Source organism: Carassius gibelio, chromosome B25 (assembly GCF_023724105.1).
Source record: "Carassius gibelio isolate Cgi1373 ecotype wild population from Czech Republic chromosome B25, carGib1.2-hapl.c, whole genome shotgun sequence".
Lineage (NCBI taxonomy): Eukaryota > Metazoa > Chordata > Actinopteri > Cypriniformes > Cyprinidae > Carassius > Carassius gibelio.
This window is the reverse complement of record NC_068420.1, coordinates 9,462,530-9,490,046: the sequence shown is the minus strand read 5'-3', so window position 1 is coordinate 9,490,046 and position 27,517 is coordinate 9,462,530. Positions and strand designations below refer to the sequence as shown.

At 36.6% G+C, this 27,517-nt stretch overlaps 1 protein-coding gene across 1 annotated transcript; it reads left to right on the top strand.

The window, feature by feature from the left end:
- Positions 1-635: 635 nt before the first annotated feature.
- On the top strand, positions 636-27,483 carry LOC128014287 (zinc finger CCHC domain-containing protein 14). The gene is made up of 13 exons (XM_052597733.1): positions 636-2,001; positions 6,221-6,347; positions 18,341-18,411; positions 18,579-18,650; positions 19,444-19,529; positions 19,628-19,722; positions 20,826-20,862; positions 20,944-21,241; positions 21,431-21,519; positions 23,095-23,210; positions 23,345-23,488; positions 23,798-24,943; positions 26,233-27,483. Exons 1-13 carry the CDS (start codon positions 1,339-1,341, stop codon positions 26,286-26,288), a joined length of 3,000 nt encoding a protein of 999 aa, XP_052453693.1. The 5' UTR covers positions 636-1,338; the 3' UTR covers positions 26,289-27,483.
- The last annotated feature ends 34 nt before the right edge of the window (positions 27,484-27,517 follow it).

Sequence of the window (27,517 nt, the reverse complement as noted above, 5' to 3'; positions counted from 1 at the left end):
TATAATACCAAATACAAGAACAAAAACGCTGGGAAATCTGCAATCCATTGAAAACTAGTCTAAAATGCAGAATATCGTTTGTCATCGATTATGGTCTTTAAGATCAACCGCTGCATGTTATATTTGTAATCGACGCAGGTAATGGGATTTTCCAGACAAATATGACAAAGAGGAAATATGAATCCATTAGATTGGATTAGAATATTTAAAAGACTTGGGTCCCGATTGAGCCCTTGAGCGACTGGCGCCATCTTCGGGAAAGCTGACGTAATAAAATGACAAAACCAGAGGTTTCCAATATTTACTTAACTTACCAGCCAAAGGCAAACTTCAAAATGGGGTTTCCTGTTCTACCACCACCAGAGTAATAATTCATACTATTTTATACAATTTAAATAAATTTACCTCAAGTTTATAAATTCATTTACGAGCGTATGTTAAGTTAATGTAACCTATCGCTTTAAATCATACAATAGGCTATTTTACAGTCTACATCAAATATGACCGCAGACGCTTGAGAGATACACAAGAATGTCGCTTTGACCAATCACAGCGCAGATGTATTATGCAGAATATTATTACTGACAAGCTGTTCATCCAATGAAATTCACCGTGGGTGGGGTTTGCGTGAAGTTCGGGATAGTCAACTACACTCAGTTTGCCTTACTCGACTTCACAACAGGATAATGATTGGCAAACAAACCGTTGATTAATTCACTCGAGTGAATGCAAATAAAGCAGCGGATAAAGTTAAGTAAAAAACGTTACTTCAGCGTCCGACGAAGGAATATATGGTTATATTGACATCCATTCGACCAGTCAAACTGTTAAAATTGGGGAGTTTTCTACTCAAAATGTTTATTGCCCGACGACGTTTCCTTTGTGTGTGTACGGGAATTGCGATAGTTTCATCTGGACAAATCGGTCTAATGGATACCAGAAGATCTGAAAGAAATGTACTTGTTTTATAACGTGTCCTGGAGTCTATTGAATAACTGGCTGACGTGGGGATCACGAAGGGGTGCTGGCCGAAAAAGGAGAGACTCCGGCGGGCAGAGGGGCTGCGCCGCCGCGCGTCTGGGATTAACGTAACGTTACAGTAAACACAATTTGTTTCTTCAATATCCTAATAGGCTTTAATGAGATAATGCAATCTCAGGCATATAAAACGCGAAGGAAACTATGTAGTATGTCTTCTTTGAGGGGTTCTGAGACGCACAGACTGACAACTGCCTATAAATTCATGGATGTTTACATCAGTGAATGATTTGGAAGTTTGTAAAGTTTATAAAGGCCATCGATACCTGCTGTATTAACTTTGTTTTTAATATCTGATGCATGTTACGAGTGCTGTCTAAGATGGTTGAGAACAGATGCTTTGTTCAGAGAGAGGAGGTTTACCGCTGGTTCTCCGCGTTGAGTTCGGCGCAGAGGGCTGAGTTTCTCTGCGGCCTTTTGGACCTCTGCGTCCCCATTGAGCTGCGCTTCCTCGGCTCATGTCTGGAAGACCTTGCGCGAAAAGACTACCACTCTCTGAGAGATGCAGAAATCAAAGCTAACAACCCAGCTGACCTCGCCAACCTGACCAACATCACAGATGAGGTCGTGAGGAGCAAGCTGCTCGTCTCTCTCGCGCTCCTCATATCGGACAACCGCGTAGCAGCGGGAGTTTTGTTTAGGACCCTCACTCACATAGACACCATCATTAATAACTACGGACTTCAGCTTAACGATGGCCAGACGGGAGAGCAGTTTCTGCTCCTCTTCACCATGGCTTCGAACCATCCCGCCTTTAGTTTTCATCAAAAGCAGGTGCTGAGGCAAGAGTTGACACAGATCCAGGAGATCCTTCAGGTGACAGTTGGTGAGGCGCAGTCGACGTCACACGGGGGCGGGGCCAGCGCTGCTGAGCTCCCAAACGTGAGCTCGACCCCGACCTGCTCTTCCCAAATTACAACATCCACCTTCAGCTCCTGCCAGGTCGGATGTCCATGCTGCAAGGTGAGAATTATTTCAAATAGGCATAAAATTCACTCTATTTTCTAAATGCAGTTTTATGTTTTATCCATGTTCTTTTTTTATTTCTTATTTTATTTTTTTGATCTCGTAATGTTGACGCAAAATAATCATAACTGCATCTTCTGGTGAAAATATCAGACCCCTCTCTGATGACATATTCCAGTCTGATGTCTTCTCCAATCATTTATTCAATTTAACCCCGCCCCTAATCTGTCTTCTCTTTTGAGTGCAAGGCCCACATCGCAAAATCCAATCAACAATGGAAGTATAGAACCAGTTTTCTGTGCTGCATTGTTTCTTTTTCAGTATCTGTTACATTTGGATATAAATTAAAATGAAAATGTATGCATTTAGCAGACACTTTAATCCAAAGCAATTTACAGTGCATTCAGGGTAACATTTTTTTACCTAACATGTGTTGCCTGGGAATCGAACCCACAACCTTTTCCACTGTTAATGCAATACTTTACCACTGAGCCGAGTGGTTGGTTCTCAGCTAATGGAATATTCTCAGAACTTCTGTTTTATCACATCTTCAAAGTGGTTGGTGTAAAGAGAGGGGAGCGTCAAAAGATGGGAATTGAACTTGGGTGTTAGAAAGCACAGTTGCACTGTGTGTCAGTGCACTAACCATGAGGCTACTGGTGCCAACTGGGACAAATACATTTATCCAAAGCAGCATGCACTGTCCCCTCAGTGCAACCTGGGGTTAAGTGTTTTAGTTCAGCAATGCTGATGGTTCATAGATCACTCCTTGGGGGTTTTGAACCCTCAACCTTTTGCTTACTAGCCTTGATCTGTAAATACTAAGCCATACACCCCAAGATACACAAGTCAAACCTGATTTATTCAACAGTATCTATGGGGAGCACCAGGAGTAATGAACTGGGGTCATCTGGCAAAGACAAGCAATTCATGAGAAGTCACATGACTCACAACTGAGGAGTGTTTACTATCTTTTTGAATCTGTTCCATACTCTCCTGGGGGTTCAGGAGTGATCTCAACAAATCAATGCCTTTACTGTAACATAAGACTCACACTTGCACTTGTTTAAACCCAGTGTGTAATGTTGAATTACAAACGTATAATTATGCTGTAACTCAAAAATGTCAGCTTGGTGAGTCAACAAATGTGCTTTGAAAACAGTGACAGAAGCAGCAAGACATTTGTTCTTACAATAACAAAACCCTTTCATTATAGAATATGATATTATGCAGCAATTCTTGAATAAATAAATGTCAAAATCACATTATATTTGCTGACATGGTGCACACAAAGTTCTGAAGAGTATTGCATTGCACAGCTGCTATGTCATTTAAATGTATTTGCTCTTAGCTGGTGTCATTCAATCCACTTCACAAAACTAGGATGTGTGAAATTTTCTTGCATTTTGTCTTCTTGTTCGTGACATGTCTATGCATGAATTACGAATGGCATGGCAACGACTAAGATAATGTCGCAATGACAGGAACCACACCACTTTTCTTCGTAATTGGTGTTGAGGTTTGATAGACAAATCTAGAAAATATGCTCTTTGCCAATTTGGGTAAGGAACCTGATTGGAAACCTAACCAAAATCTGTGGTAAAATGCCCTCACTGTTTTTGAAAAAAGGCTGTTATGCTCTCCAAGGCTCTATTTATTTGATTAAATGTACAATATAAAACATTAATATTGTGAAATAGTATTGCAATTTATAAGAGGAACTGCTTTGTATTTGAATGTATTTTAAACTGTAATTTATTACTGGAATGTCAAAGCTGAATTTTAGGCAGCCATTACTTAATTCTTCAGTGTCACATAATCTTTCAGAAATTAGTTCGTGTGTGCATTTGTTTCTTTTTAACTGTAACCATTACTGTTACCAGCAATTACTGGAATTAGAGGGATTTGAAGATACCTCATATCAATTTCTATAATTATATAATCCAGGCAGAAATCTTTGTCTGTGTACAATCTAAAACAAAACTCCACCAAAATGCAGAAAGTTGATGAAATGCCCTAAAACACTTCATGATCTATGTTTAATATATTAATTGCTGATTCCTTGTGTTGTCAGATGTAAATCTCATGTTATCTGTACAAACATGGGCTCATAACATTCACACATGCTGCCGAAACGTGTGCTTGAATGGGTGTAGTGGGAAAGTACCCGGTGAAGGCAGAGAAGGCGGTTCCATTTAGTGATTTGTTGATTTTGGCTTTCATGAACTGAAGCTCAGCACATTTCTCCATGCTTAAATCAGCCCCACTGTGTAACTCTCCTGTGATTCATCAGGAAGCTCGACTGCTTGCTTTTTCAAGAGGCCTAGGCCCTTTACACTAGCCTAAACATCAACAAAAACACATGCTGTTTTGTCTCAAGCATTTTTTTTTTTTGATGCTTTGATTCTAATTACTAACAATTGTTTGAATTAAATTACAGATAGTGCTGCTTAAAATTTTAGAATTAAAAATATTTTTATATTTATATTTTGAAGAATGTTGGTAACCAAACAGTTATCTGGGTGCCACACATATATATATATATATATATATATATATATATATATATATATATATATATATATATATATATACAGTACTGTATATCTGATTGTGAAAGTAAAATGAAGGCCATATCACACTGACTTTGAACTGACACGAAAACAGCTATTCAGATAGTGCTTAAAAATGCAGTTGATTTGCTTTTCTCATCTTGCTCTTCTTTGTCTGGTAAGAATGGATTTACCCAGCTGTACTTTTCCAAGGACTTATTTCCTTTGTGTTGTGATCCACACTTCAGCTGAGTCTTCAAAAGAAGGGCATGTTTTTCAAAGAGAGGAAGAGAGCAACAGCGATTTGGCAGTGTGGGATGTGGATGTGGCAGCGGTGGACTGTACAGCAGCCCTAATTGGTTTCAGAGCTGACTTTTACTAGCTGCTGTGCTTAGCATATGTGGTACCGGCCTTTTTTGCTCCTACTCTGTTTTAGCAAGCTGGAAGATGTGACCTCAGAGCAAAAAGAAGGAGGAGGAGCTGAAGTATTTAACTATTGAACCTGCCGATCAAAATGGGGATTTTTGGTTTGTAATCTAATTATCTGATGAATCACAGCTAAAAAGTCAAATATATTTGCATTTATATGTTATTTAATTCTTAGATGTGCTACTCTAAAGTGATGAAAAATTACACAATGTAAGACGAAGTTGCCCAGGATGACTAATTATAGAACACTCATCTATTAACAGGAAGTTCATGACTCATTTTTTATGCAAGTCTGAGACAGTTGTTTTGATTCATTGAGCATCAAGATTTGACCAAACACGGTAACAAAACTATGTAGTGTCTGATCTTAGTACAAACTTTTTTATTATTTGTTGTAATGTGTATGGAAGCTTCCTTCTGCTTCAGAGTGAAAAAAATAAGTTTTATATAACAATCGCAACTTCTCGTAATTATACATTTACAGGTGACACATCTTGCAATTGTGATTCAGTTTATCTTAATCGCAAATTTGTATCTCAAAGAGTGATTTTACATCTAATAATTAAAATTGTTTATTTTTTATGCATTTATTTAGTTTAAATCTCTTTATTTTAATTTTTTAAATTATATTCTATTATTTGTATATTATAATTTCTTATATTTTTTTTTATGAAAATGTAATTCTTAAATTTAAATCTTAAGATTATTTTATCTATCCTTTTTAGCTTTTTTTTTTTTTTACTCTGAGACAGAAATTAAATGTTTCTGTAAATGTTTTCAGATGTTTAGTTTCTCTTAAAAACTCAGTAAGCTTGTCTTCTTAATTTAAAGTGTTGCATTTCTAAATCTCGCTAGATATTGAATGATTCCATGCTTTCTTCAGCCAGAATTCAATCACATTGTGGTTGACACAAACCATGTGCATTCTTTTTGCAAGTAACCTCTAATATGTAATGCAGAATAAAGGCCTGTTCACACCGAGATTTAGTTAAAAAATTGTTCTCAACATTAAAGAATAGCAGAGTCCACACCACACGCTAATATAGTTATCTTTTTAGTTATCGTCTTTGGTGTGAAAGGGCCTTTAACATATAGAATCCATATGGAGTGATCTAAAAAAGCAGGCTGATGTGCTGTCAGATTAAATTAAATAAGTGTAACAACTGTGACTGGACAAAATACACATGTCCACTTTTAATTCTAACATATATTTGAACTTTGACCTCTTTTTCCAGAACGTGCAACGGGAGGTCACAGGAGGTCAGACGGATGAAGGCTTGGGTCCTGAGGTCACGCTGCCAAGTCAGTCACTCTTGTGTCAGGAAATGCCACTCAAAGTGCATGTCGAAAAACCCTGCAAAGGTGAGTTCCACAACTTTGGATTCACAAACACACTCTGTGATGTTATTTGCAAAACAGGGTCAGTCATCTTATGGTCTTAATGCTAGAACTTGGCTAAAAAAAGACAGATTCTAATACAGAAGCTGGAACAAACTGCACACGCTGAAATCTCTTAAACCGAATCTTTTAATTCATGTGAGACAGCTGGTGGAAGATATTGATAAAAACTTATTTTATTAGTTTTTAATTATTTTCAGTTCCTTTATTTTAGTGCAATATTTCAACTGTTAATTTTTTTTAAATTATTTTTTATATTTTATTTCAGCTTTATTTCAATTACTTCAAAATTTTCATAATACTTTTATTTTTTAGTAAGCAATAATATATGGCATATAGGGGGTTGATTTTAGTGTTTAGCATATAAAATTACAGAATGTGGGAAGATGAGAGGGGAAAAAAACATGAAATTATTAAAATTTGCTTGGGTTACCTGCAAACATTTTCAATGTAACAAAAACTGTGTTGTTGAAAGGTTTAGACAAAATGGTTTGTAGCCAAATTATTTTGTCTAAAACAAGGCCACATTCATTTTAAAACCATAAACCAATGTTTAATGCATCAGTCATAATTACTGAATGTGTTGTCTTTTTTTTTATTGGTTTGCACGTTGTCTTGAAAACTTGATTCTACGATTTCAGGCAAGACCTAAGAAAGACAATTTACACATTTATTTGTTATTTTCCATAGTCATATCATTTGATGGGTGAGGCTTTTGGCAGAAATCAAGTGTGGGGTTTTGTTTTGCCAAGCGCAGCATCCTTCACACTAAACAATGGCTCTAAAATTGTATCAGGAAGAATGTTTTTTGTGGGGATTAAATCGATAGCCACACACAGATCTACAAAGACTGAATATGCATTATCACACAAGCAAGAGTGCTATTGTACTAAATAAAAAAATAAAACTTTGTATAATATTGAGTAACTTACATTGCTGACAGACTATGAACAGCTGTTTTGTTTATTTTTGCTTTGCTAACAAATATAGTCTGATTATGATTTTGCAATTTGTAATTTTTTAAAGCATGCACCTGATTCGCTTCCAGTGTTTTAACATCTGATCTGAAATGCAGTTTGTTTTTCTATTTTTATTAAAATCAAACTGCATTCTACATGAAATCCGGGCATTATGTTTCTCATATCCGGTTGAAGATTGATCCTTGCTGCAGGTTTAATGGATTTTTAGTTATGAGATTTTTGATCACTTGCTGTTGCACTCTGTGTGAACTCTGTGTATTATTGTGGACAGACTGTAAATACAGGGTTCATATAAGTCCCCAGAGTTTGCATTCTCAACTAGTGGAACATGAGAGAGTTTGCCTCAGGCTCGATGGAAAATTTTGGCCAGGCACTTTTCCAGTGTATTTCTTGGTTTGTGTGTAAGTGAAAGACTGTAGTTTTCTATTTTAATCCTTAGGAGAACATTAGAGACACAACCTACTATATCTTACCCAGACTCGCATGTCCACACAAGTTTTGCTCAGGATGTGTGTGCTGTCATTTCATGAGTTATGCTCTGTTTTGAGCATAAGTCTATATTTTTGGTCCTGTTTTTTCTTGCTGTTGGCTCAGTCAGCAATAGCACCAGATGTCACATTCACACACTAAGGAGTCCACAAACTGCTCGTTTATCAGAAAGACGTGCATTTCAGAGTGTCATGCACATTCTCTGTTTATTTCAGTATTTTATTCCTGTATAATCAGAATTCTGTATTTCTACATTTTAATTTATTTTTTTATTTTTTTATTTTTTACATTTTTTATATTATATTATATTAAATGAAAAGTACATTTGTGTGTGTGTGTGTATATATATATATATATATATATATATATATAGAGAGAGAGAGAGAGAGAGAGAGAGAGAGAGAGAGAGAGAGAGAGAGAGAGAGAGAGAGAGCTGGTAAGCAATTACAATTTGTAATTAATTAATTACATGATGTGGTGATAAATTAATCGCATATCAAAATTGGCTGAGAAACTTCTCCCAAAAGTTAATTTAAAGTCATTGTTATGTAAAGCATGAAACAAAAAGTAGCTTCAGCAAGAAATATTTTGTTTAATGAAATTTCATATACTCTTTTGGAAAATGAGGGTGAGTAAATGATGACACAATTGTCATTTTTAATAATTTATTTGATTTATTATATTATTATTACTATGTAAATATGAAATTATTTATTTAATAAAATTTTACTCTTAATAATTAATTAAAACTGACAGTAGGATGTGGTAAATATCTTAATGATTAAAGGGGTCATATGATGCTTTTTTTAAGATCATTTTTTTGTGTATTTGGTGTAACAGAATACGTTGACGTGCTTTAATGTTAAAAAAAAAACATTATATTTCAAATACTGTACATGATTGTAGGTCCTATATGCCCCGCTTCTCTCAAACGTGTCATTTTCTACAAAGTCCCTCCTTCCGACAAGCGCAGTCTGCTCTGATTGGCCAACTGACCCAGTGCATTGTGATTGGCCAAACACCACAAGCACTCGTCGGAAATGTAATCCCCCTTTCCATAATCGCAAGCTTCATCTTTCAAAATAAAATTAAAACAGTTAATCATGTCCTTAGTTTTACCAACAATTCAAGCTGAAAGAGGAACCGAGTGGCGTGACAGACATAGTGATGAAGCTCATATGTGTTTGCAGTACACAAGCCACTGACGGTTAAGACAACTGACTCCACTGTGTGACCACTCTCTCTCTCTCTCCCTCCCTCTCCCTCTCTCTCTCTCTCTCTCTCTCTCTCACACACACACACACACGTGCAAAAATCTGCATTTGAACATTCAATAGCATATACTTAAACTAAAAATAAAACATACTTACAGTAGATGATTCAGAAACTGCAGATTGTGGTAGCAAAGTCAGATTTACCTCCTCTCCTAGGTTTACGAAACGGTAGTCTATAAAATACGTTGCTGTTCAGTTGTAAGTAATCTTATATTCCTAAATGCATCTACTTGCGGAAGGCCAAATAAAGTGCTTTGGCTTTCGCCTGACATCTCAGCATCTACCTGACATGACTGCTTCAACACTAACTGCAGCTACTGAAACTATGCTTCTTTTTCTTTGCGTAAACATTTAGTGGCATTACCGTGGCAGACTCTTAACTTTGATAAAGAATATCTCTTTTATTTGAGACTTTTGTCTTTGCTACTTTACAGATCTTCTTCATGCACCAAGAGCTTGTAACAATCTAAAATGGGTTTTGTTTCACAATCCTCTCCAGGGTGCCTATTGATTGTACACTTTTTCTACCACTTATTTTCCTTCCCTTCGCCTCTGTTAATGCGCTTGGACACAGAGCTCTGTGAACAGCCAGCCTGTTTTGCAATGACCTTCTGTGTCTTGCCCTCCTTGTGCAAGGTGTCAATGGTTGTCTTTTGGACAACTGTCAAATCAGCAGTCTTCCCCATGATTGTGTATCCTACAAAACTAGACTGAGAGACCATTTAAAGGCTTTGCAGTGTTTTGAGTTAATGAGCTGATTAGAGTGTGGCACCAGGTGTCTTCAATATTCAACCTTTTCACAATATTCTAATTTTCTGAGATACGGAATTTGGGATTTTCCTTAGTTGTCAGTTATAAGCATCAAAATTAAAAGAAATAAACGTATGAAATATATCAGTCTGTGTGTAAAGAATGAATATAATATACAAGTTTCACTTTTTGAATTAGTGAAATAAATCAACTTTTTGATTATATTCTAATTATATGACCAGCACCTGTATGTATATATGTGTATGCACAGATTCAGTGATAGAATAAGATGCCTGCAGCTAAAGATATGGTTGGTTGTGAATATATTCTTATGACCTCAGCAGTGGGGGTCAAATTGCTCCATTCATTGCATGTCTATACCATAACATAATGGAAATGTGTATTCAGGCAGGGTTTTGTGCTCAGTGGGTGTGCTGGAGGTGCTGGCCATTCGAATCAAGTGCGGTTTGACTGTACGCAGCAGGTCGGACAGACTGTTGTTTTGTCTGCTGGTAATTTAATGCTTCTCCACTACATTACCTCACAGGCTTCACCGCATGCCTTCAGCACGAGCTTTAGCCATCCGTCAACACTCTCACATACACACATGCATTCATTAGCAAAACAAATCACAAGGCTTCATTTTCAAAAAACATTGCAGGTTTGTATGAACATGAGTTGGATCAAAGAGGGTTGAAACAGCTGTTCTTCAGAGAGGCACTTCACAGGATCTCACAATGATAACAAAGATTTTTTCCGGGTCCTTTGAAATTCCCGGAAGTTCTGCTGAGTTTTGGTGTTTGTGGAGTTAATGTTGAAATGGATGTGCTTGAGTCCATGACTCTAGATCTAGATCTACTTGTCTGTTTTTGTGCATATGTCTGTGTTTAGAGTTGTCATAGTGTTTGTATGTGTGTAGTATAAGGCTTGGTGGGTAACCAGAGCTGTAAGAATGGGAGAAATCCTTGGATTAGCCGGCCTGGCATCAGGTATGCGGCAACTGCAAGCCCCGGGGCATCCAAAGTATACAGAGCGTAGAGACTAAGATATGTGTGTGTGGGTGTAAAAAAAGTACAGAAATCTGTGTGAGAGAGATGTTTGTTTGTGTTGAAGCAGAACTCAAAATAACAGTATCATAAATATACATTAAAGGAGTAGTTCACTCTAAAATGAACTTTGCTGAAAATGTACTCACCCTCAGGAGAGGACTGGGGAATATCTCGAATGCTTGAATACTTACCTCGATTACAATTATTTAACAATTATTTGATTTTTAGTTTCATAGTTCATTAAAGGTTTGTACCTTAAATATACTCAACTATTTAAAGGGGGGGTGAAATGCTCGTTTTCACTCAATATCCTGTTAATCTTGAGTACCTATAGAGTAGTACTGCATCCTTCATAACTCCAAAAAGTCTTTATTTTTATTATATTTATAAGAGAAAGATAGTCTGTACCGATTTTTCCCGGAAAAACACGAGCGCCTAGAGGCGTGACGTGTGGGCGGAGCTAAAGAATCACGAGCGCCAGTAGGCTTTTGCGTTGAGAGCGCTTGGAAGCTGTGACACAGATCCAGAGGCTGAAATTTAACAAGAGCAGCATCAGCAACGACGTCTCTATGTGGTATGTACTGAAACTGTATATATTTGCTTAGCGGTTTTGGAAAATGACTAAGTTCCACTTTATGTCGTCTTTTTTTTTTTTTTTTTTTTTTTTCTTTAAGCTGTACATGTAGAAAGTGCAGTTTGATGACAATATCGCATGTTGTTTACTTGATGTGCTTACGCGCTGATAGCTAAGTTAACAACACAGAGATATTTGAAGCAGTTTTACTCACCGCATGTGGTTCCAACACAAGATTGTGACCCTTTTTCGTTGGGACTGCATTATCCTTAAGAAATAAACGATGTGCAATCCGAAATGCAGGGAACAAACAAAAACACTTGCATAACTCCGTTGATGCTCTGTAAAAATAAACTCCATCCACTGGTCCCTTCTCTTTTGTTTCTCTGTTGGTAATCTGTGCAGGGTTGTCTTGCCCTGGCAACCAAAAACACACTTCTTTTGTGACTTTTCGCGACGCTCTCGCTCTGATCAGGCTGTGCTCAGCCTCTCTCTGCTCTGCTATACGGGAGCGCGCGCTCTTCCGGCAGAAGCGCCTTAGGACCCATATAAGGAAATTCCGCTCCATCTAACATCACACAGAGCCATACTCGAAAAAAAACTTTCCGAAACTTGTGACAAAACGGAAGAGGTTTTTTTGGAACAAAAATACTCCTTCAAACGTACAACTTAATTTTTTAAACTTTGTCCATGTTAAGCATGGGAATCCAACTCTTTAACAGTGTAAAAAACTCAGTATGCATGAAATAGCATTTCACCCCCCCCTTTAAGGTGGATTTTTTATTTTTTTAAAGTGCATTTCTTATCTTTGTGATTTTAAAAGATTCGATGGAAACAAATAATTTATGGTTATTTGTTACAATATTTCACACAATAAAATTATAGCTTGTTTGATATGAAGACGTCTTAAGAAAAAATGATATTTCATTATATTTCATTAAATTCATATTTCAAGAAAAGAAAATAACTTTTTTTTTTTGCAAACAAAATAAAAATACTGACATGTCAGAGGTAGAAAATAATCAAAATCCCTATTCCCTTGCAAACAAAACACATTTTAAATATTGGCATGTGAAAAGTATCTTGTACACTTATATCTCCTGTAAACAAATGTTTTAAAGTAAATAGAACAAGCCCCATTTCAGTGATCTGTCATGCTATATGCGCATATATTTACTCTAGGTTCTTACTACACAGAACACGTTTTTGCATCTAAAACCGTGAGATGCAGTGCTCAGGAATGGTTTTATTAAAAACATACAGCGCAGAATGCCTACTCTGCCATGTTGCAGTCAAATACAAACGTTATCATGCCAGCCAAAGCTTGCAACAGTTGCCCCGCCTCCAGGGTCTTATTGCTCCACTGTTTTGGAACCTATGTTGATGAGCAGTGCAGCATGTAAAAGCTTAAAGTGTTTTAAAAGCCACTCATGTGTGAGACACCACAAAAGACACAAGTGCAACAGTCATATTGCACCAACTACACATGAGGTAGTATGTTTTTTTCAACTGGGGATGGACTTAAAAAACTCTTTTATGATGGATTTGACTTTTAAAAACATGCAGCTTTTCACTTTCCAAGATGTTAATTGATGGACTGGAGTGGTGTGGATTAATTGTGTATTACTGTGGTGTTTTTATCAGCTGTTAGGACTCTCAATCTGACGGCACCCATTCAATGCAGAGGATCTGATGGTGAGCAAGTGATTTTATGTAAAAAATCCCCAAATCTGCTCAATGAAAAAAAGAAAAATTATATGGTAGGCTTGAGGGTGATAATATTTTTTTTTAGCAAGTTTTTATTTTTAGGTGAATTTTTCTTTTACAGCTCAAATCCTATTCAGATAGTAAATGTATTTGTATTTGTTGAATACTTTCTAGATAAATCAGCAGTACTTCGGGCATCCTGCCTGATTTAAAAACAAAATTAAATCTACAGAGATCCCAATCCTGTTCAGGCTTGGTATATGACATTATTTACACCATTAAACCCATCCAAATAGTTATATTGTATGGTACAGTTGAGTGCAGAAGTATTACACCAACCCATCCTGGAGTTTTCTATGAAAAATATCAAGTTCTGTCTCTGGAGTCATGACTTTTCATGAGCGATTTCCGGATGCTTGAATTGGCCTGACATTATGTTGACTTTGAATTGGAATAACAGGAAGAGGAAATTACTCAACTGCAATTCAAAGAAATTCAACACTGTCATTCAAATGTTTTGCCACAAATCATTAGATCATTAAGTTGGATTAATTATGTAATAGATTTTTTCCTCAGCAGATTAGACATATTTCTCTAAATTAAGATAGTAAGTTATGATTTCTTCATGTTGTTTTTAAACTTTATTAAAACCATTATTGGCGTAGGAAATTAAGGGAAATGATCATCATTTTGGAAAATGTTTATGTGTTCGTGGGTTAGGGTTAAAACTGGAATATGAAATACAATAAATGTTGACTAATTTTAAATGGATCTGGATTTAAAAAAACAGTGTAATAATACACATTCATATTGAACCATTCGGTACAATGCTTCCAGTTCGGTACGCATTACAAACCAAACTATTCGTTGGAATAATCTTATTTCATTTAGAAAATAAAAAAGCTTAAAGTGTGTTAAATATAATGTTCTCAGTGCCACTGCCCTCAATAAGGCAGCCCAAATGATGTAACAGGCACTGTGCTGTCTGCCCAGTGGCCTCACGATAACCTCCCTTTGCTGGGGTGTGTCGAAAGATGATGATCTGGTATCAACGATAGCCTGAGATATTGTCAAAAACATCAATTGTTGGCAATATTAGGAGGATTTGGCATTTACAATTAATGTAGGCTGTTACATTCTTATTTTTATTAGGCCTATTATTATTACTAGTTACTTTTATTGTTAAATTAAAATTACAATTAATTTTCCCCACATTATTTACCGAATAACTGAGGTGATGAAAGGATAACAAAATATTAGGTTATATGTTTCCTCCTCAATTAAAATGTATTTAAAAAAAGGTATTTTAAAACAGGTCTATACAATTAATTATAGGTGTAGGCTTAATTAAACGTGCAGTCAGACAACCAGGGCAGACAAAAGGGTAAAAGGGTAATCCACAAGACAGGCGATGGTCAGCGCAGGCAGCAAATGATCAGAAAACAAGGCTAGGCAGGGCAACAAGGAACACAGAAACTCAGAAAACTCAGGAACTTGGACTAGACATGTGCTAAACGTTAAATCACCAGCAAAGTCAGAGAGTGTGTGCTACTTTTAAAGTCCTTCTAATGTGAGACAGCTGATGAACAACTGGTGATTAGAGTTAAGGATGTGTCCAGGCAGAGGATTATGGGAAATGTAATTACTGAGATTAATGGTGCGTTCAAGTCATCTCATATAGATCGTATTTACGAGTTGAATGCACATGAATGCCACCACAACATCTTAAATACCAGTGGGGAGCTCAGGATTTTCTTTAAGCCCCGATCTGTACGAGTTGGGGGCGTGTCAGTGAATAACATGGCGGAATACACAATACATAAAGGTATTTAGCTGTGATATTGTCAGGCTTTTCTATTTACAGTGCAGTAAGTTAATCGACGACGCATAATATTATGGTATTATAATATAACAATGCAACTTGTAACAAATTTTTTTGCAGTGGCTTCATAAATTAATTTGAAACATTAAAAAACAAAGTATACCTCATGCACATATCTTTGTTCTTCATTTTCTAGAACAAAAATTTAAGAACATTGCTGTATTTTTGGGTTATTAATTAAGAGAAAGTACTCCGCCATTTTGCTCAGACGAAACTGACTTGAACGCACATGCCGTCGTAAGCACGACTTCCCACCTCGTGCGTACGAACTTCCCAGGAGGGCTTGAACGCAGCATAAGATGTTAACAGGCATAACTTTTGCACAAAGTTTGCACGTTGCTTGTGTGATATCCATTGGCTCGCCTTCATGGTTTAAAACAGAAATATTTTCAACATTGCGAGTCGACGTAACCAATTACCCCTGTACCGAACCAAACCACTGTGTTGTACCTAACCGAACCATTAATTTTGTGAACCGTTACACCCCTAGTATTTTTATAGTAGTTATATAGCGATAATAAACATTAATCATTTGTATTGTTATTATTGCTATATAAATACATCTTTATACATAAGTGTTATTAATAAGAATACTTTCTTAAAACATAAAATATAACAATAATGCATTAATGTGGGTTTTCATGAGTTGTGAAAACAATGAAAAATAAGCAAATGCTCTAAAATAACTTTTTAGATGAAAATGCATCAAAGAAAGCATCACATTCTTTTATAAGCATTGAATTTGTATATAAGCTTTGGATTTACATGCAATCTTAATTAGAAACATCACCATTACAGATCTGAGTTTTAGTGACATATAGCAAATGCTCTTTAAATGATTTTTTTTGTGTCAGATGAAAGATGCTTTACATCTCATCCCGTTTGTCTTTGTCCATCTGCACTTGTGACTGTCATCTCAAACCACTACACAAACCTCTTCTTCCTCTGGCAGTGACCTCTCTCTGGGTTTGTGGTTGACTTTCACTCTGTGGCACACTCACACACATATAAAAACACACAGTGTAATGAGGGGTTTGGCGGGTGGTTTGGGAGGAGATGGCAGGCATCTCTCTTTGCTGAAGGGAAAAGCCTCCTCCTCTCTGGAACATTCCAGATGAGCTCACACTTGCCTGCTGGAGATGAAGAAAGAGATGAGACTATCAAAGACTGGAAAACAAGAAACTCTGTGATCGTTTATTAACCTTCAATTCACTCCTAACCTGTATGACTTTTATGACAACTAGTAGTTGCTCGATCTTAGCATCTGTTTTTAAAAAAATGGCTGGAATATTTCTGAATCTCAATGAAGCATTGGTGGCGATCTATTGCTCTTAGATCTTTTGATGCATTGAACTCAACAGAATTCCATTCAGACTTCTCTCGCTCTCTCTCTCTCTCTCTCTCTCCACACACACTACAGGAAGTGCTGACTCTGCAGGGTATATTTAACATGCTTGCCCATGTTTACGGTGAGCAGACTCCGGATGTGCTCCTGCTCACTCGTGTGTGTGTGTGTGTGTGTGTGTGCGTATGTGTGCGTATGTATGCAAATGAAGACTTTTTAAAGTCTCTTAGGCTAACCAAGGCAACTTTTCTTTTATTTAAAAATACAGTAAAAAGAAAAATTGTTGAAAAATGATAAAAAAAATAATAAAATTCTATATACAATTTAAAAAACTCTTTCCTGTTTAATTATGTTTTAAGATGTAATTTATTCCTGTGATGTAAAGCTGAATTTTCAGCAGCCATTACTCTAGTCTTTAGCGTCACATGATCCCCAGAAATCATTCTAATGCTCAGTTGGAACTCAAGAACTTTTTTTTTTATAGTCAATGGTAAAAGCAATTGTGATGCTAAATTATTTTGTGGAAACGGTGATATTTTTCCAGATTGATGATCAGAAAGATATTTTTTAGCTTTTGTAAGACTACAAATATTTTTATGTGGTCATTTTCAATCAATTTAATGATGAAGACGTATATACGTTATAACACAATACATATATATTGCCTTCTGTCCTTTTTTATTTTCAGTTTTCTCATTTTAGAACTTCATATTAAAGCAGTTAAGACGCTGGTTTGCCATCAAAATGTGTTTTTGAAATGAACTGCCTGGAGGCTCAAATTCTCGCCTCTCAGGTTTTTCCTTTTTAGCTAAATACGCTGAGCTGAATGAGTTCTAACCTGCCAGAAAGTGCCTCAGAGGCTATTAAGTTCTTGAGGATTTTCTCACATACTCCTCTCCTCTAATAGAATCCAAACGGTCTGTGATAATACTACCATAATACAATTCGAAGAGTGTGTGTATAATTCTTTTTTCAAGACTCAGGGAGTGAACCTAACACATTCAGTTATTTGGGGTAAATGCAACTATTGTGAATGCAAGCTTTGTTGTGTTCAATGCAAAAGTTAATATTTTAGGAGAAATAGTATATTATTAGGCATGTCATGATAAATTTTGCTGGACGATAAATTGCCCAAGAAATTATTGCGATAAATGATAAAATTGTCATTCTAAGACCAGTTTCAACTAATATAATGATAATGGCATAATAATGCAGGTACACCTTTTCAAAGATCAATAAACTTTTATGTCTAAGGAATATTTAACACTTAAAATGGAAAAATGTTAAATATCCACAATAAATGAACAAAACAACCAAAACCAATAAAAACAATAGACTCTCAGTCTCAATAAATAAATGGATGTAAAACAAAATTGCACTTTTATTACAAATATTAAACATTAGGCTCTAGTGAGATGTTATCTCTTTATTCCCGGGACATCTGTGCCATCGGAGAGGGTGTTTTCTGCCACGGGCTGTCCACAGGCTGTGCTCCAGACTAACCCCACTTCTTGACATGTTACATTTTTTAAATAAAAATTGAAAAAAGAAATTATCGAGCTAATTTTTTTATCATGACAGGCCTATGTATGATTTCATAAGCAATAAACTTTCTGCCTACAGAGTACATTCAGAGTATTTCAGGCCCAGTTTTATTCAGGTTGATACTCAATATTAAACATTGTTTTGTTGACTTTCTACATAAGACATATTTATTCATATTATCAGTTGAGCTGATTAATATGTTTGTGCAAACCGTAGGACAGTTTTTCTGGATTCTTTGATAAATAGTATTAAAGAAGTAAGAAAACAGTAAAATGTTTTTTTTTTTTTTTTTTACAAAGTAAGTCTAACAGATTTAAATCTTTATACTCAAGGTGTTTTTCTTGTTTTTTGTCTTTCTGAAGTGTACATTGAAAGAATTGAACTAAGGGGAGTAACACCCAAATCAGACAAACCAACAGAATACATCTTGGAGGTGAGTTTGCAGTACAGTCTTCCAAAAATCAGAACATTTGAACAAAATTTAATAAAATCTCCATGAAAAGCAAGTATTTTCTCTAGTTGTCATATTTTTACAGAACAATTGCAGCCAAAATGTGTAATGTACTTGTTATGTTTGTCATACTTTTCTCTTGGTCGAAGGCCTTGTGGTCCGACTCCTCTTTGTCGACTGTCAGCAAAACCCTCCTGGAAGTTGTGGAGTTTATCTCTCAGGTGAGTGACAGTCATTTGTGTTGTGTTTCACGGATGTGAGAAATGTTGAGCTAGTATGTCAAATTGAAAAGTCTTAAAAGTTAACTACTAAAGTGGTCTGTAATAAATGTTAAAGGGATAGTTCACCCAAAAATGGAAATTCTGTCATTTTTATACTCACCTCCATGTCATTTGTTCATTTGTCTTCGGAACACAAATGTAGATATTTTTGATGAAATCCGAGAGCTTTCTGACCCTCCATAGACAGCAACTCAACTGACACATTCAAGGCCCAGAAAGGTAGTAAGGACATCGTTAAAATAGTCCATGTGTCATCAGTGGTTCAACATTAGTATTATGAAGCAGCTAAAATACTGTGCACAAAGTAAACAAAAATAACGACTTTATTCAACAATTTCCTCTCTTCCTTTTCACTCTTCGAAATGCATTCAGGAGAGTACTACAACACAAGCCGGCTTTTTGAGCCGGAAGAGAAGAAATCTTCACAAAAAGGCGTTATTTTTTGTTTTCTTCACACACACAAAAAAAATAATTCTCATATTAGAGATGGCTTAACATTAACAAAGTCCTTACCTTTCTGTGCCTTGAACATATCAGTTGCATTGGTGTCTGTGAAGGGTCAGAAAGCTCTGGGATTTAATAAAAAATATTATGTTTAGACAAAACGGCTTTGACTGTGTTGAATAATCAGTGCTGTGAAGTTGAAAACCAGTGAATGTGTTCACTGATGAGTGCTGACAAGTTGTAACGTCATGAAACCGTGTGATTGTGTTTCTGTTGTTTCTCTCTTCAGCTATCTCAGCTCTTTCCTGATGAATGTCTAGAGAAACTTCTGCCCCAAATGCCTGGACTTGATTCCACTCATGAACTAGATCCTCGGTACTTCTCTAAACAGAGAATATATATATTATTGGTGCATGGAAATGGAGGGAAACAATACATTTACATTTTTTTTTTATTTTTACTCTTCTCCACAGATGCTTGACCTCTCTTCCACCTCATGTTCTTAAACATGACAAAGTCTGTTTCTTCTTCAGCACTTCGTCTGAACCTCAGCTCCCTACCAGCACAAGTAAGCCCCTATTTCCTGCCTCACAATGGTTCATCCCTCACTTGTCACCATAGATGATATTTTTCTGGACTGCACCATCTCCTGGGGAAATGGGGAGTTTGTTTCGGTACAGTGGGGATTTGATTTGACCTGCTTGTGCTTGGAGGCTTCAGAAGTGACCTCATCTTGGGAAACTATTAATAGGATGAATGGCCACTAGAACCTAGATGTGTGTCTGTGATGTTATTTTTAGTGGTGGGGCAAGGGACGGAAACCCCCTTGGATAGAATGAAGTGCAAAATTCTTATTGCTTGATCATTTGTGTTGTAGTTAAGCTATATTTTTCAGCCAAGATCTAATTTTTTGCTATCAAGTACAATAAGAGTGGGCTCTGCAATAAACAAACTAATTATTTTGGACAGCATTATTATTATTAATTTTGCAGTTGTTTACAACTCAATAGAAATTTGTAGTTGGAATAACATCAGTGCGTCACGAAATCTGTCAAAAAAACACCCAGCTTCATACTCCACTTCGAAATCAAAGAGAGAAATAAGAAATCATATTTTGCCCAAATAAAATAAAACCTATGACATCTTTTGCTGTGAAACAATGCAAACAGATATGAATGCATTATGGTATATGGTGATGATAATAATATCCAAAATAGTCATGATTGTGTTTATACAAATATTATATATATATATATATATATATATATATATATATATATATATATATATATATATATATATATATATATATATATATATATATATACACACACACACACATACATAGATACATACATACATACATACATACATACATAATAATTTTAAATACATTTTATTGTTTAATTAAAATATACTTTCAATTTAAAGAATAAAAAAATCATAATGGTCCTTATCAGTTGTTATTTTGTTTAAACAAATTACATTTGAATTTGTTTAAATTGCATTATTAAATTCAATTTAATAATGATTATTTAATAACCAAATTTGTGTTGCATTTTCATTTAAAATGTAACTTGTTTCTGCAGTATTTACCCATTCAGTTTCACCATTTCATTTCAAATCGAGCTATATTTCTGAATCACACTTTGTCACTTCCATGTTTTGCAGATCTGGGCTGTCTGCTTCAGTACAGGGGAGCGAGCAGGTGAGTTTAACAAGCCTTCACCTCAAGCACTCTCACATCTGTCTTCTCCCCATCCATAAACCTGCTCTCACTCTGTCTCAGGCCCATTTGTGGTGTCGCCAGCATCCAGCCTGTCCTAAGTGTCCATGCGCCCCTCCCACAGAGCTCCCCTGCCCACCTGCCCCCTCTCCCTCCCCAGACAGCGATGGCCATCCTTCCTGGCACTGCCGTACCCATGGGGGAGTCCAGCCCACCACAGACACACCTCACAAACCCCGCACCCCAACCCCAAGCCCAGTCCCAGCATCCCAGCCCGGAGCAGAATGGCATCCTGGACTGGCTTCGTAAACTACGGTTGCATAAATACTACCCCGTCTTCAAACAACTAACCATGGAGGAGGTACGTGACTTCAAGTGGCTCCTTCCCTTGGTATGAGAGTTGTCTCTAAGATGACAGATTACATTTATTGGAAGAGATGTTAAGGGAACAGATTTCGGATATTGCAGCCAAGAAATACATATTTGCTTCCTGACATATCTCTCCCACTAGAGCTTATCTAAATTATGATCTCCTTATTCACTTTCTCAGTTCCTCGCTCTCACAGAAGAGGATCTGAACAAGTACGACCTCACTCAGGGGGCCAAGAAGAAACTCAAGACTCAGCTGGAGCTTCAGAAGTGAGTGTGATTTGTGCTTAAATTATGACACCGATGTATTTGATCTGCATGCGTCGTGCCATAAACAACCTTAGAAACATTGTGGGGTTGTTTAAATGCAATTACTTCTGCCATGATAAATGCCAAATGTTCTTAAATGCCTTTTTTAAATAAAATTCAGCTTACCGTCTGTTTTCCGTGGGTATAAATAGTGCAATATTAAATATGCAGGTAAAAGAGTGTTATTTACATACAATCTATAATTAAGCTAATTTGCATAGGCAGAAAATATCTTTGTGCTATAAAGAATAACAGTGACAATGCTTAAGCTCATTAGGCACCAATTAATACGAAAAAGAATATTTAGTGAATCACACTTCACTATTCACTATTCATATTTTTGTTCAACAAGGACACATGAAATAACTTCCGATTAATCAGAAAAGTCTTAAAAATGTAAATATACAATTTGTACCAGTTTCCACACAGATATTAAGCAGCACAGCTGTTTTCAACTTTGATATTAATAATAAGTTTCTTTAGCAGCAAATCAGCATATTAGAATTTTTTTTTTTTAAGGATCATGTGACTGAAGACTGTAATTATGATGCTGAAAATTCAGCTTTGCATCACAGGAAAATAAATTACATAATAAAATATATTTGAATAGAAAATTTTTATTTTAAATTGCAATAATAAATATGCAATATTACAGTTTTTATGGCATTTTTGATGAAGTGCAGTCTTGGTGAGAAAATATATTTCAAAAACATTTTAAAAATGATTCAGACCCCAAACTTTTGAATCTACTGTATGTAGAGTTTATTTAATTTAGATTAATTTACCATTAGTTTATTTCACACAATATCAAATGGGTTTGGAACAAGCATGCTGGTGAGGAAATAATGGAAATTTTTATTGTTATCAGGCAAACTATTTCCGTAACCTATATTTGTTGCATTTTAACAATTATTTAAATGTTGGGAAATTGTCAGTTTCCACAATTCCAGGACCGATCACTTCCTTTAGATAAGAGTTTGGCATCGAGAGTTTGAGATCAGTACGGAAGTGGAGCAAGTAACTTTTTCCATTTCTCACATCAGCGAGTTTCCATTGCTCAGGTAGAGCTGTGGGAGCCAAGATATCTTAACAGATAACAGAAACTAATCCTCGGGAGGTTTTCCATGCCTGAAAACAACAGTAAAGGTTATACTGCTTCACAAGTCTCGTGGTTCTCACTGACACTAGCTAAAACGAAAATAATGTTTATTTCTACTCCACTTTTAAAGTTTCTGAACTGAAAGGCCCAATTACAACTTGAACCAGGTTAATCATACCATTCGCCTATATTTAAAAAAAACACACACACAATCTTTCTTCTGTTTCTAAAAAGTCTACACAGATGATCAACTTCAACTGGTAGAATAATGCACATGCAGTGAGTGCGTTATGTTTTTGTACACAGCGCCATCTAGGTGTCATTGCTGGAATATGTTTTACAAATTAAATCTTTGACGTTCATGATTCAATCATTGTTTATCATCAAATGATACATTAAATTAAAGTAATAAATGATATTTTGGGGTTTCTTGTCAGAGAGAAGCTGGAGAAGAGATACATGGTCTCTCAGTTTCCAGTTTCCTGTAGTGGGGTTGCCAGAGTGACCCCTTCCAGTCATATCGGACCCCTGACGCACGCACACACTGGAAGTGGTACTGTACACACGTTTAAAACATAATACTAATTGATATGTTTAGGTTATTAGCATTTAAATTAAAGTATACAAAAGATTATATAGTCGTATGAATGAAAGAAATTATGATCTGTTTTATGTGTGGATGTTAAGAGCTACGGGTAGACGTCGAGAACAGCTCGGTGCCCATTCCACGGGACAGCAGTTCCTCCTCAGGCTATTCCAGTGCTCCTTCCAGTCCAATGACCCCTTTATCACGTGACACTTCTTTTGACCGGGTCAAAGACCTTCACAGACGTAAGAACGGATGGTTTTACCATTAATATTTATATAGTGGATATTGAATTGTTTGCTGTAAATGTCTGTCCAGCATACTGTGACACAAAATATTTATTTATTTATATATATATATATATATATATATATATATATATATATATATATATATATATATATAAACTCTCACACACACACACACACACACACACACACACACACACACATATATATATATATATATATATATATATATATACTTAAAAAAAATATTTATATTGGATATATATTATATATTGCATCTCATTTTAGGTCTTTATCTACTTTCAGGTTTCGAGTCTGGTTTGGATCCTGGTGAGAAAGAGCGGTCATGCTTTCTCGTCAATCCTGCGGTAACCACCGGTCCCAGCCGTCCCACTGCCCAAGTCCTCCCAGTCCAGAACGATCCCTCCCTCTGTCCCTCCCAAATGAATTTGCCCCCTCCATCCTTGCCTCTCCTCTCCCCAGGCCGCGTTATCAACTCTCCCCGCAAACTTCGTCCACCCACTCTCTGTTCAGAAGAACGTCCCAAACCGATGGGGTCTGGGGTCACCATGGGTGTTCGGCTTGAGAACATCTTCCCTGGGTTGAATCTTGACAGTTCTCCGAGGCACCAGGATGTGTCAAGCCCCCGTGGGCCCCTCACAGTGCTTCGCTCCCCTCCAGGTCTCATGGTGGAGACCAGCACTGCTCTCACCTCCACATCTAACACCCTCCATCATGCTTCCCACCCACCCTTACATTTACAAGTGTCGTTTTCTGTTCCACGCACAGGGTCGTACCCTTTCTCCACCCCGTCCTCCTGCCCCTCATCGAGTTCCTCCACCAGACCCACCTTCTCAACTGTCAGTGGAGTTCCAATAGCAACAGCCAGCAACGTTCCCATGGCGGCAGTTCCCGGGAACACATACTGCGTTAACAGTACACCCACAGTCACACCCAGTTCTAGCCCAGCATCCACAGAGAATAGCGGCTATGCCTCAGTACAAGCAAACAGCGCTAACTCCAGTTCCTCATTGTGCGTTTGTAGCTCTTGTGGTTGTAGCGGCAACTGTGGCTCGTACGGGGCACTTCCGGCTAGTTACGCCGGATATTTTCCACATCCGTTTTCAGGAACTTCAGTATTCACATTAGGGCCTTTGCTTCATTTCAGCCCCCTCCTTACAGGAAGTGGTCCCGCCTCTCCCTTTTCCCACCCCCTCGTGGCCCCGCCTATTTACAACAGCAGTCTATCACATGACTCACAACAAAATCTTGTGCTTCCACCAGTGCAGGGTTTTCTAGGGGGAGGGGGTGGTGTGTACCAGCCCCATGGAATGATGGGAAATGGAAGTACTGGGCATAAGAAAACAGGGAATGTGTCCTGCTATAACTGTGGGCTGAGTGGGCATCGAGCACAAGACTGCAAGCAGCCAGCAATGGACTCTGCACAACAAGGTAACAGCATTGTTTAAAAGTAGTGCTTGCGAACTCATAACACCTGAGCAACTACATAGCAATACACTAGCAACCACCCAGAACATCAGAACACTGTATTATAATCCACCCAGGATACTTTTTAGGGCCCTATGATTTCTGCGAATGCGAAAAACGCGGACAGAATCATGGAATCACGAATTTACTGTATAATGGGTAATGTTAAGGAAATTGGAGTGTGGAAGCTGAATAAAGCACTCACTGCAGGACAGATGGAGGCGCCGGTGCATCACATACTCATAAAATACTCCCTCATTTTTGGTCAGACAGATAACAGTAATACTTCTTTCAAATCTGTAAAGACTCTGTTTATTTGTGTGCACTCACAATAACAACAAAACATTGCGCTTTTGTAAAATAATGAAAGCAAACAGCATGCGCTTTCTGCCGTCTCGGTCTCTCTGAACTTGAGCGCAAAACTGTGTATACTTGCCTTAGTTATGAAATATATGTCTGTAGAGAGTGAAATGTCTACTTTCAAATAGATTATGGAATCTGATTATCTCAGATTATGGAATCTGCTATGAAACATGCACACAGGCACATCATTACTGCGGAGATGACTTGTCAGTATCGCCGACTTCATCTCTTAAAATGAAAGCAAAGAAAGCACTAGTTTATCAAATTGTTAAAATGTTAATGCCGTCGTCTTACTGTGACAAGCTTTATGCATGTGCTTGAGTGCCTATTATGCAGTGTGGGCAATTAAAGGCTTTTAATAATGATTTCAATTATTTATTAATAAATGTGCGAATAGTCGACTATTGCTTCAAATGAATGCATTCTAGTTGACCAGAAAATCTTTAAATCGAGGGCAGCCCTAGTAATGATATTACTACTACGACTAATGAAATGATTATTAAAACATTACTTTTAAGAAATGTTTACCAGATAAATTATTTACCAGAATTTATTTATACATGATAAAAATAACATTTAATTTTAACACAAATTCCTGTCAGACTTCCAAAATCCTTCATCGCTTGAATTAAGACGATAAAAATTTAATTTTTAAAGCACAGCCATCACAAAATCCGACTTTAGCACCTCTTTTTTTTTTTTTACTTTGAGATCATTCTTAGTTTCATGTTTAAAATCATAATAAGAAATTGTTTAATAGCTATGATTGGTTTTTTAAATCCAATCTTAGCTTTGTAGTTGAAACTTTAGCGTGCACACACATCATTCAAAAAATGTAAAACCGTTTTATTTTTTGCATTTTTAAACAAGCAATTGTTTTGTTTTTGCAGGGACTTTTCGTCTGAAATATTCCCCACAGACAGACAACCAGGACTCAGGGGAATAAATGGTGTGAATGAACTGGTCTGGACCTGCAACTTCCTCAGTGTGTAAAGACACTTGATGTGAGACTCTGCTGAGCAAAGGCATTACAGTTTCTCTTTAGAGGAGAATCAAGTAATGAAGTTCAATCAGTTATGGCTTCCAATGAAAGCCTTGTGCCAAAGAATTACTTCACGGTGGATCTTCGTAAAGGGAAGTTCAAAAAGAATTCACTCTTTTTGTGTTCTTCACGCTGTTCTTCTCACTTGAGACTCGCTTGAGCACTGTGGAGCAGCCAATAGTGTATCAGATCATGCTGCACATGTCATTCTTGGAAGCAAAACAAGGAGATTTTGCTCGCCAAATAATGTGCAATGATGGCCATGTCTTTTTGCTCATGGTGTGACTATAAGTCATCTTTTGTGAATAAGATAGTGGCAATCTTTTTTTCTGGATGTTCGCAAAGGAAGGAGAAACTGACAGTTGTGAAAGCGAAAAGTTTTCAATCTCAAGAAGTGCGTTTTTAGCTTTTTGACTACAGGAAGTCTTCTTAATCATCATGTGTTATTCCTGTTTGTTGTAATCATGGCGTATTTGTTAATATCTGGGTTTTAGAAAACACGTTTTCTATTTTCAAATGGTATTTTTTTGTTATTTTCTCTTTGTTATAGAGGTGCCACATCAAGTGGCACTCAGATTAAATGTTTATACATTCAATGCACTTGAGGCCGCTAAAGCTTTTTTTTTAATTCTTGAAACTGTTTTTGAAATGGAACTGAACACAAGAGGAAACCGTTTTCAGTATGGCACACTACAAAGGTCAAAAAGTGGGCTTTTCCCTGTTGTTTCTCAATAACATTAGCCTAAAAATGTTCCAGTGTGTTGAAAAAAGTCAAGACTTTCACCATTAGGCACATTTAGCCAATAGATGCCATTCCGTTGTCTTTGCCAAACATTTTTGATGTTTCAAAGGAAATGGTGATATTTCTGTTTATAAATTACAAAGATCTGGAGTCACTGGCTATGCATGTCGCCTGATTTACTTTGTGCTGCTTCTATTATGTCTAGTATTATCGCAGGAAAGCTTTATGTCTAAAATGACAATGCTGACGCAGCCCTTTTGTATTCGGAGGTGAATGTTAAATGAAGTTTGATTGTTGAATTTTTGTATAATGTATCACTTTGACACTTTAAAAAAGAATTAAAAATGTTTTTGAGAACTGGTAGTGGTCAACAGAAGTTTGCCATTTTTAA